The sequence below is a fragment of the Clupea harengus genome, chromosome 23, assembly GCF_900700415.2.
Source record: "Clupea harengus chromosome 23, Ch_v2.0.2, whole genome shotgun sequence".
Taxonomy (NCBI): domain Eukaryota; kingdom Metazoa; phylum Chordata; class Actinopteri; order Clupeiformes; family Clupeidae; genus Clupea; species Clupea harengus.
This window is the reverse complement of record NC_045174.1, coordinates 17,674,285-17,686,281: the sequence shown is the minus strand read 5'-3', so window position 1 is coordinate 17,686,281 and position 11,997 is coordinate 17,674,285. Positions and strand designations below refer to the sequence as shown.

Sequence of the window (11,997 nt, the reverse complement as noted above, 5' to 3'; positions counted from 1 at the left end):
ACTGTCTATTTACTGACCCTATTCTGGGAATGAATAATGGATCGGGAACCTTGCTTCTTTTACTCTATGTCTCTATAGCCCCAACCAAAATGGCGTCTCAAATTGTCTCATGTCTTTTGTTCCACAGAGCTAGTGCTTCCAACCACCCAACGCTTCCTTTGCTTTACTGATTTACTGCTCATAACAACCTGTGCTGCATTCGACTCTTTCTGCTTGATGTGAAATGCAGTCAACAGTGTACTGACATACCGATCTTCAACATGTAGACTCTCTACTCGAACATCTATTTCTTTCTTTGGTATAATTGTCTGCTACTAACACAAATTCAGTAAAGAATTAATTCATGTGTATATCGACTGACTTTGTTCTAGTCCTTTCATCACATTGTCAAAAGAACTGCATTGTATCTCATTAAAATGCTGTCTAATGCTAGAGCGCCACATGGGTTCATCCATAGATCATTTACAATCCATTCTAGACAGGCAGCCATGCTGTGTCCTTTAAAAACAAAAAACTACAACCTGTGTAATGCATATTCACCCCTCTTCGGCCTTAAAAAGGGAATACTTTAAATCTTACATTTACAAGAAAATACATTTATAGAAAGATGACTATGAATGAATGAAGCCTATAAAAATGCTCAGCTCAATACAGGCTTTAACATGATTACTAGAAAAGGAATAAAGTAATCAAAATAAAATGTGAATGTCTTACTTAATTTAACCAGTATTGTACAGCAAAGTGAAAAAGTTGAAAGACGCGACTCCCCTGTAATCTATTACCCTGTTCCAATATGGTACCTGTCATATTCCTTTGAAAGACCAAACTTAACCATAAATATGAACTACTACGGCCACAACACACGGATTGTTAAAAGATGTTGCTTCAGCAACTCTCCATAAATTGCCTCTAGACAAATGAAAACTAAACCAAATGAAATATAGGACAATTAAAAAATTATAGGAGTGTAACTTTCACATTAAGGCAAGGAAAACAAATGTAAATAGATAGATATAGGTTTTATAAAACAAAACTTTGTATTAACTGCAGTTTATACATTGTTACATCATCCTGTCATGTAAAAATAAATGCTGTGTAGTTGTGGTGCGTGTTATACCACATCATATCAAAAATTGAATATTCAGTTATTTTATAGTAGCGCCCATAAGAAAGTATTTGTGTTCTTTTAAAAAAAATGTCTGTATCATGCTGTCAAGTATTTTGAAGCAGCTGAACTGAAGTTCTCAGACGGAAACCAATTTGCAAGCTGATGTACATACGTGCCATTCAAAATCATTACACCAACATAATGATGACACACACACACACACAGACACACACACACGGGATGTATATTTGGTTTTCAGACACAGCTGCATAAGTATGGAAACTATTGCTTCTACGTTTGGCCTGTCATGCAAGGAGAGAAAAAGCTGAGTATTTGGAGTTAAAACTGTATTTTATAACAGTTATGAATTGATTTGCATTTGATCACGGGAATTTTTTTCAACTTTTTTGTCAGCCTTCTTTGACTTCACAATCCTCCCTCACACTCCATCTCTCTGCTTCACTCCATTTTCTCTCCTTCTTTCAATATTTTCCCTCTTCACTCTCTCTTTATCTCTTTATCCATAGCCACTCCTGTTCACTCTTCTTTCCTTTCTTCTTTCAATTACTCAGTCCATCAATTCCTACTCTTTTTTCAACTTTTTTGTCAGCCTTCTTTGACTTTACAGTCCTCTATCCTCCCTTCCATTTCCTTTACTTCCTCCATGCCATGTCTATATCTTCCACTTTATCCATCGACCATTCTAACATCTCCTTCCTCCAGTCCATTCTCTTTCCTATTTTCACTCATTCCCTCTCTGTGTAGAACCTCCATCCACTTGTTTTTTTCTATCCCTCTCCAACTCCTCTTTCTCACACTCCATCTCTCTGCTTCACTCCATTTTCACTCCTTCTTTCAGTATTTTCCTTCTTCACTCTCTCTTTATCGCTTTATCCATAGCCACTCCTGTTCACTCTTCTTTCCGCTTTACAGTCCTCTATCCTCCCTTCCATTTCCTTTACTTCTTACTACTTATCTTCCACTTTATCCATCAACCATTCTAACATCTTCTTCCTCCAGTCCATTCTCTTTCCTATTTTCACTCATTCCCTCTCTGTGTAGAACCTCCATCCACTTGTTTTTTTCTATCCCTCTCCAACTCCTCTTTCTCACACTCCATCTCTCTTTTTCACTCCATTTTCACTCCTTCTTTCAGTATTTTCCCTCTTCACTCTCTCTTTACGGTCTTTATCCATGGCCACTCTTGTTCATTCTTCTTTCCTTTCTTAACTTTTGCATTTCATGCACTGGTATTTCCTTCTGGAAATGCATATTCTAGTTATAAGATGAAGTCTCTTTCAGAAGATTCTGAGTTTGGGGATTCGTTGAGTAGTAATGATTTTATTTAAGGTCAACAAAGGGAGGCTGTCCATGGACAGTCTGATGTTACAAGGAAGTATCAGAGTTGTTATAGTCTTATCTCCCCCAATAGTGTTCTCCTCCCATTTTCTGATGTCACATTGAGCATGGCCTATCATTGAGGAACAGCGTCCCCTTGGCAACTTGCCACTATTATTTTGGGTTCTCATTTCTTCCTCCTTCTGAAAACTATGACAGGTGCTGCAGGTGTATGTGCAGGTTGTGTAATGCTTCCTCACAGTTTTCTTGGTAATGCTCAAACTCGCAAAATGGCATATATTAAATGCATGTAGGAATAACATGAAAATAACTACGTGCTTCGAGCCTGCCCTTAGGGGGGATAAGCGATTGCTAAAGCTTGTGTGGAGGTGGTGTCTTGTATAGGATCCAAAGTGATCAATGTCACCAGTTCACCCTAACACTAGACTGCCCTATTTGCCTATGTTTGTGTTTATGATGTTAGTATGTCTGTGTCAGTGATTTGTCTAATACAAGTATGCAAACTTTGCAAAAATAAAAGGAATATGGGTTTGTTTTGCTTTTTCATGAACCTTGTGTCATGTCTTGTCCTGTCTTACTAACACCCCAATCACGGCCTTCAAAACAAAGTCTTCTAAAACAAAAAGCTTTGCAGTTTGTTTTGTCTTTTTCCACAGGTCTGCAGACTTTAACACAATGCGACAATGAATGACTTTAGCATACAGAGATGTCCCACTTAATGACTGGCACCTATCTTCCTGCCATCACACAATACTTAATTTCCAACATATACTGTACATCAAGTTTTATTTCTTTTAAACCAATACACAGTAAAAATATAAAGATAAACATATTTCAACCAGATTTGATGTTTTCACGGTAATGTCATCTAAATTACATATTAGCACAGGTGAAGAAAGGTAGATTAAGAAAAAAAAATTCTGCAGAAGGATCAGAATCACACAGAGTGGCAAGTAGTCTGTGAGAGTCAGAATAATTCTCTCATAGGCAGTGTCTGTTTATACAGAGTTACTGAGATAAAGAGAACATGACGTATCACAACGTTTACATGAGGGATGGTATAACGTGACGGAGAGCACTTCTCCAAGAATTTGATTACGCCCTTTCTTTGTTCCAGCACACTATGTTCTCACAAACCCCCCTTCTTAGTATTTCACATGACATGTTTTGCACGAAGAACATTTGCTATTTCGCATAATTTCTACTACACTAGTGTACTGGCCTCACTGAGCTAAAGTTTATATTGGTAATGGTGTGAAACTGCAATACAGATATATACAAATACGATTACAATTACAATAATAATTACGATCGATTACAACATCGTAATACAAAACATAGTACAAAAGTATCAAGTAACCTATTAGCTAACGGCATAGCGATGACTAGCAACATCAATGTATCCAATAAATATACAATAATTAAGCAATATAGTACGAGTGCGAGTGGGGTAGGTAAGGGATATTCCCACGGGTGGTGTTCGACCGTAGCCACGAGGCCGGAGGCCGAGTGGCGCAGGCAACAACACCCGTGGGAATATCCCTTACCTACCTCACTCGCACGAGTACTATATTGCTTTTATAAAACAACTTTATAGTCAACCAATTAACATTTAAACACGAAGTTATTGATTAAAAAATGTTTATTTCGCCATTGTTTCTCCGCAACAAAAAAATAGTTCCATTGTCAACGTCTTTTGGAATTATAAGAACTTTGAATTAACGGTTATCGCTTAATTGTATCAACGTGCTATAGAATGTTTCATCGCGGAGTGATTTATTATTAGCTGTGAAAAGTCCGAGTTGGGATGTCCTGGGATATTCCAACTCATGGAACGTCTCTCGTCCAAGAAACAGAAACAGCTAAATAATTCAATAGAACCCAATTGTTTTATAAAACAATGTATTTACATGAACTAGTAGCCTATCTCTTAGTGATTGACATTTCCTGAACATTTAACTAATATATCTATACTTACAGAAAATGCCTTTAAAGAGCATACGAGGGAGTCGTTAACAAACACATAAGCGAACTTTTAATATTAATTTTCTAACTGCCGAATTATGACCAAATTATGATTTAACGGTCTTTGTTATTTCTCGTTTTCAAACTAAAACTCCTTCTCAACAATCGAACATTCGCTGGTGGAGCCAGAACAACTAGATTACAAAAAAAATATTTTAAACTCGAGAAAAGTCTTTATAGCGAAATAAATGTAAGTATTTCGACATTCAAAACTAATTACTGGCCAAGCATCATATTCAGATTTACGTAGAAACATGTTAGTTCCATTGCATAAACTGACATATGAGGTAGATATATCCAATGATTGATTGATGAAAAAGATGAATCAAGTAAGGATGATCCACAGTGGAAGTGTCACAAATAGCCTGAAAGATAGAGGGGACAGAGTATCTGTGCATACACATACAACGCTGTTGAATCATCAACAAACTGTTGGAATCTCAATAAGCACGCTTAAGTTGAAGAAGGGACCGGAGAGTTGAAGTCAGGTTTCTGGAGTTTATTTCGGCGTGGAGACCCCCTCTCAGCTTGGTGCTCAGAGCAAGGCCTACCTGATAGCAGAATATGTAGGTATTTATACATTTCAGTCAGGTAGAATACAATAGGGGAGGGGATGACCACACAGATAAGTGAGAGGAAGGGGGAGACAGTGGGTTGAGGGGTTCACCTATGGGGGGAGGGGGGTGATACCATGGCACACAGGGTTTTAGCATGAAGGAGCCTATCTGGGGGGGGGGAGGGTTCACAAGCCACTTGTTTAGGTCTCAGTAAAACAGACAGAGTACACATCCAAAATGAGTTGCAGATACAAAATAAGGTGTTAATGTCTTACAACAACAGAATAGCAATATTTCCAGTTCCATCAAAACCAACCAACCAACATGCCTGACTGTGGAACCAGGTCCCATGGAAAAAGTTGGCAAACCCTTATAGTCGGACTGGTCAGACAAGTTCCAACTGTCCAGCCACCCTACTGGCTTCCAGCAAACGTCACACCCTTATAACTAGCTCCAATGTTCCTGGCTCCAGTTCAAAAATGTGTTTGCCTCACAACAAGTGCAGAGGAACTGGAAGCACAGGAGGACTTAAACCTCTGAAAAGTCCATCTCTGGTTTGTTTGGGGGAGAACACTGGGTAGTAAACACAGGTTTCCAATCTCCCTGGCACAGACCACTCCAGATGTGGTGATTAACTCTCACCCTATGTTTGTTCACTGAGGCCAAGAACCAGAGGAGCTAGCAATCATCTGAACTCAACGCTATTAGTTTCCAATCAATGTTTTTTAGCTATGCATATTTCTTGTAATTGCTACTAAATAAAAATGATGAATTGGTTTTGAATTTTTGTTCTTTTAATATTTCAGTTAATTGTTAGCCCTCTCTGTCACTGTTTCTGGCAAGTGGTCACTCACTCCGGGGACAGAGAGAGAAATACAAAACACATAAAATACATCAAACAATACCACAGTAAGATTACACTGATACATCCACCATTCTACATGTATTCTACCAGCAACAGATCTGGGTTCTCAAACAATACTACAGTAAGTATGTAGTAGGCTATTTTTAAATAGGCTAGGTCCAATTATTCATTTACATTTACATTTACATTTAGTCATTTAGCAGACGCTTTTGTCCAAAGCGACGTACAAGGGAGAGAACAGTCAAGCTAAGAGCAATAAAAAAGCATGGTGTAACAATAAATACTACTTTACATGAGAATTAGAAAAACAACAACCTAGAAAAGAGGAAAAAGAAGTGCAGGAATGTAACTGCTGAAGTGCAAGTTAAGCGCTAGTCAGGTGCCAGTTAGGAGGGGAGGTGCTCTCTGAAGAGTTGGGTCTTCAAAAGCTTCTTGAAGGTAGAGAGGGACGCCCCTGCTCTGGTAGTACTAGGCAGTTCGTTCCACCAACGTGGAACTACAAATGAAAATAGTCTGGATTGCCGTGCTTGCACGGACGGCAGTGCCAAACGACGCTCACTAGACGAGCGCAGCGTCCTGGGTGTAACATTTGCCCTTACAAGAGCATTTAGGTAGGTGGGAGCAGAACCAGTAAGCACTCTGTAGGCAAGCATAAGTGACTTGAACTTAATGCGAGCAGCTACTGGCAGCCAGTGGAGCTCGATGAGTAGCGGGGTGACGTGTGCCCTTTTCGGTTGGTTGAACACCAGACGCGCCGCCGCGTTCTGGATCATCTGTAGTGGTTTCACCACGCAAGCCGGCAGGCCCGTTAGGAGGGCGTTGCAGTAGTCAAGGCGGGAGCTCACCAAGGTTTGCACCAGCAGCTGGGTGGCATACTGGGTTAGGCACGGCCTGATTTTGCGGATGTTGTATAGCGCAAAGCGGCACGACCTGGAGACAGAGGCGATGTGGGCCGTGAAGGTCAGTTGGTCATCAATAATGACCCCGAGGTTTCTTGCTGTTTTGGATGGAGCAAGAGATAAAGAGTCAGTATTGATCTTGATGTTGTGGTGGATGACCTGTTTGGCTGGGAAGACCATCAGTTCCATTTTGGCCAGGTTCAGCTGAAGGTGGTGATTTTTCATCCATGTGGATATATCAGCGAGACAAATACTCGGGCAAATACTCTGAATATTTTAAGCTTCGCCCTGAGTATTTTCGCCCTCAAAACAGGTGTTTAGAAAAACAACAGACAGACTGTGTAACGGAGTAGAACTTGACTTGCAGTGTCCAAAAGACACCGGCATCAAGCTATCGAACATTTTTGTATTTGGTCTCCGCTATTCTTATGTTTACGGTGTCCATTGTCTTTACTTGCACCATTTCACTTTTATAATACACTACCATACCTGAAGGACGTATACACATGGAATGGAACTATATGTGTTTCCACAGGTCTACAGACTTTAACACAATAACACAATGATTGACTTCAGCATACAGAGATGTCCCACCTCATGACACCTATCTTCGTGTCATCACACAATACTTCATATATCACATATACATCTTTTTTTTTTTTAAACCAACACACAGTACAAATATAACAATAAACAACTAATTATGATGTTTCCACAGTAATGTTAGCTAATTACATATTATAACAGGTGTGAATATGCATCAGAGAAAGCTATCTCATCGATCTTCTCCTTTTAATCTCCTTTTCTTAGCACATTTTTATACTGGTTGCCTCCATACGCCTGAAAGGTCGGGAAACAGGAAACACAATTGAGTGACCAACATTGGTACACTGAATGACATATGTGTGGTACGGCACGAGACACAGTTTTCTTAATGTCTTTTTTTCGCTTTTAAGTTTTTTACAGTTTTGACAATTTAAGAGACCTTTAGAGAGTGAAGAATTTTCTTCCTCTTGGTGAAACTAAACTACTCTACTCAGGGCGTGTACACTCTCAGAAATGTTCTGATCAGCTTCCACTCATGAGTATCCTGTAAGACATACTGTGAGATGGCAGTGGCACCAAAATGGAGATGTACTCATGTTGCCCTGCAAGAGACTTGGTCTCCCCCTCTACAATGGTTGAGTCCGGTCTCCCCCGTGTCAATGGTTGGACCTAATTGGACCAATTTAGCCCAATGGGCTGCCCTATTTAAAGGTTGCCTCATTCCATGAGGTGCGAGATCGGAGAGGCCTGAAAGAAATAACACTTACCTGGTGTGAGTTGTGAAAAATGCGCCTTCGTGCACACTTCCACACCAGGATGGTGGCGGCCAGGACTTCCAGAGTTTGTAGGTGAGGGTGTGAGGAACACAGCAATGGAGGTGAAATGTGGTGCAATTGTGTGCACATTTATTTACAGTGCAAAGAAAAACAAGTGCAGCGACAAAGTCCACCAAAAATACTTTGAAAAACAAACTAAACTCAACCAGAAGGTTGTTTACTCTAAACAGCACAATTCACAATAGAAATAACCATATACTTAGCTTCACAGCAAGCTACCGCCTGTAAATACTCTCCAGACTCCCACAAACTAAGGTAGAACATACTCAGATTAAATAAAGCCATCCAATTAGCCAAATTGGATACCAAAATGAGTAGGGGACTATGCAGTCTGTTTATACAATGCTCAACATAATACAACATAACCCCTGCACAAATCAGTCTTTTCCCCCTAACCCAATCTTGTAATAAACTATGCATTTTTCTGGGCCTTTTCGCATGAGGTTAGGTGTAAACTGTATTTAGCTGTTTTTGTCCCTAATTTTTAAGCCCAGTCAGAATTGTGCCTAGTTAAATGAGCCTAGAGATTGCCTAGTCTTTGTAGCACTTTGAGTGCATTTGTCTTTTGATTTATGTCTGTTTGTTTCGTGGGCACAGGTTTGGGGGCTGATACCGGAGAGTCCCCCTTTTAAATAAATAAGAATATTTTTGTATATAAGAAGCCGCCATGTCCTGCACCGTGTTTTTCCCCATCGTGGGGTGACCGGCTTCGTCACTCACACATACCTTTAACTTACCGGTTGTTGATGTTGTTTTTTCACTTTGTCTCCATGTTCTATGTACGATATGCACAGACTGGTACAGGAAATAACACTAAATGAAAACCATATGTAACCATGTATGTAACCATTCTTTTCCTCACCTTCTTTTCACATACATATAATGCTTTTTTCCCCTTTAAAAATCATACCTTAACCTAATCCTTATGTTTTCTTATGGCTTATAAACTTTTCATCTCCTTTTCATATACATATAATTTCTATTTTTTTCCCTCACCCCGTCACATCCCAGGGAATGGCTTCACTTCCCTGTATCCCTCCCCTTTTTCCCTTTAAAACTCATACCTTAATTTAACCTTCTCCCTTTATGTTAGGCTTATAAACTTAAAGATCCCCTAAATCTTTCCCCTCTGCTAACCCTAACCAAGTCCCCCCTTTTAATTTGTTTGATTATATTTCCACCCCAAAACCCCTGTCCTTAATCTAACTGTCAAACCTGACCTTATTATTCTGAAAAAAAAAGAATATTTTCATTTGTTTGTTTATATTTCCATCCCCCCTATTTTACCTTATTATTCCCCTCTCCTTTCCATCTTCTAACCCTAACCAGGTTTCTCATTTCATTTTTACTTTATTATGTTTCCCTTTTCTTTCCAATAAAAGGATAGTATCCAGAATAAGGAATATCCTGCTTAACACAATCCACATACATATTACACAGACATTTTACTCATCTTTTGTTTTTTATTTCTTTCTCTAGAATATTTTACAGATGACATAAACATTTAACTTAGAAAGATAATTCTATTAGTAGAGTGATACCAGGAGTGGCCACCAGATGGCATCTGTGCCCATGCCCGGGACGTTCCATTGAGGGACCTTATCCTGATATGACATCCCCTTTTTTTTTAACCTAACCTCAACCTTAAATGGAAGTTAACATAGTTTCAACAGATAGTTTGTTTACAATCCGAGCAACTGTAGATAGTCTGTAGAGGACCATCCAAATAAATTCGGATAAAACAAAATAAAAAATACAGCACAAAGCACTATCAACAACAACTTCATTTGTTTGAGTAGTCTAGCTATTGAAGCTATTGAAAATTAAAGAAAATGTGCATAACATAATGATATTTCACATTCAGGAAAGGTTGTAGTCCATGACACACAAAACCCTTTAACAGCAGACAGAAGTAAGCCCCATCCGGTAACACTGTCACCCACCTACACCCTGATTACAATGCAAAGACAACTTCAGTTCATTCCCAGTAAGGGTATATACATAAATGTTTAATACAACTACTTCACTTACATGTCTTGAAAATTCTCACCTGAAAATTCTCACCTGTCCAAACCAGTAAGTCTTGATTAACATCAGATCAATGACGTCAATGTTTTTTTTCTGCAATTGCCATAATAAGTTTGGATTCTTGAACCATTGCCAGTAGAATAAGCCTCCAGGGAGGGAATGGAAAAAAAAATCAAACATGGTCACCATTCCACACCATTCAGCCTGGGTCACATGTTTGCTTTACTTCAGTTTATTTCTGCCATTTCAATCACCCTTTTGGCTACACTATACAGTTCATTCACCCCTTCTAGGAGCACAGATCGTGTGGTAACAAACGATATTCCAGCTGCAGCTATATTGCCAGCAAAAGGCACAAAGATGCACAGTGTCTCAATTACACCTGCTGCCCCAAGTCTTGCTGCCACTTTTGTTGCAAGTGATGATTCTTCAGCAATCGCCCTGACAAGTGCTGATCCTCTAACCATTGCCAATATTGGCTTGTTTACTCTCTGAGACAACCTTTCAAGGGCTTTATCATTGAGACCAAATGAATAGTAGCATTTGGTTAGGAAAGACGCTATCATGGCAATATCACATGCAGTTGATAGCCCTGGTACTGGGGCTGCCGCTATGGCACCTGATGTGATGGCCACAGCCCATACTGCTTTCTTGAATGTATTGTATTTTTGGTCAAGACACTGCTGGGAATAAACAGGCAAACTCATAACCAGAGCATCTCTCTTGTTATTTGGAAGGTTTCTCTCCAGAGTATTTACTAGTTCCGGGAAGTCAAACCTTTCCAGGTTACTGGATGTAATGAGGAAGACAGGAGGGGGTCCCAATGTTCTGAGATTTTCATGACAGTTGTTCCTTATTTTCTGAAGTGTTGCCTCCTCTGTTACTCCCTTTTTCTCTTCTTGTGTAACATCAAAGTCAATCTTTGTGCGAACAAAGTAGACATTCTTGTTATTTTCCTTGATTTTATTTGCCAGCATGCTGTCATTTTCCATGAATCTTCCTGCACTTACTATGATAAAGAAGTCGAAGTTTTGGTATTTGACATCTGTCATGTAGTTTTCTGCTTTGAAATCTGGGCCCCCTACACCTGGCAGGTCCCATAAGTTCACATTGGGCAGGGTTGGGTGGGGGTACATGGTGGGCTCCATGGTGGTTTCTGTGACTCCAGTGGGTGCAGCTCCTTCATCAGTATCTTTAAGATCTCTGACGGCATTAACGAAGGAGGACTTTCCTGCCCCATTCTCCCCTGCCACAGCAATGTTGAGAGTGACATTCTCTAACCTATTAACCTCTTCTTCCTGTTGATCAGCCATCATCTAAAAGGAAAGGGTAACGTCTTATTTTACATTGTGTTCTGTTTTTGCGATCTCACATAATTACAGTTTTCCAACAGTCAAATCACTAATGTTGACAATATCTGAAATGACTCGAGTCTTGAGTCTCATGCCTTGAGTCTCATGCCTAATTAACGCAGCTTGAATTTTTTTTTAGGAAATTAAGTTTTAAGCACTATGGTAGAAACATCTAGGCTCTGTAGCTAAACTAAACTGTATGTGTATACAAAAATATAGCTTTGACACTGTTTGTACTGTTTCATTTTTTTAATAGTTTTTCTTTTTAATTTTGGAAACTTTGGAAACTTTTTGAAAATACTAGTCTGATCCATTTTCCATTCAGGTTAATTAAATGAATAACTATACATCATTTTAACTTGGTTGGCAAAAGAATGAAAGTGTGGTTTTGAAAGTGTGGTTAAACTTACGCCGTCAAAGTC

General features: G+C 39.3%; 1 protein-coding gene across 1 annotated transcript; it reads right to left on the bottom strand.

Moving 5' to 3' along the window:
* Positions 1 to 10,450: 10,450 nt before the first annotated feature.
* LOC105894332 (interferon-inducible GTPase 5-like) lies at positions 10,451 to 11,536 on the bottom strand. Its single transcript, XM_031561601.1, has one exon. It carries the CDS (start codon positions 11,534 to 11,536, stop codon positions 10,451 to 10,453), a length of 1,086 nt encoding a protein of 361 aa, XP_031417461.1.
* Positions 11,537 to 11,997: the final 461 nt, after the last annotated feature.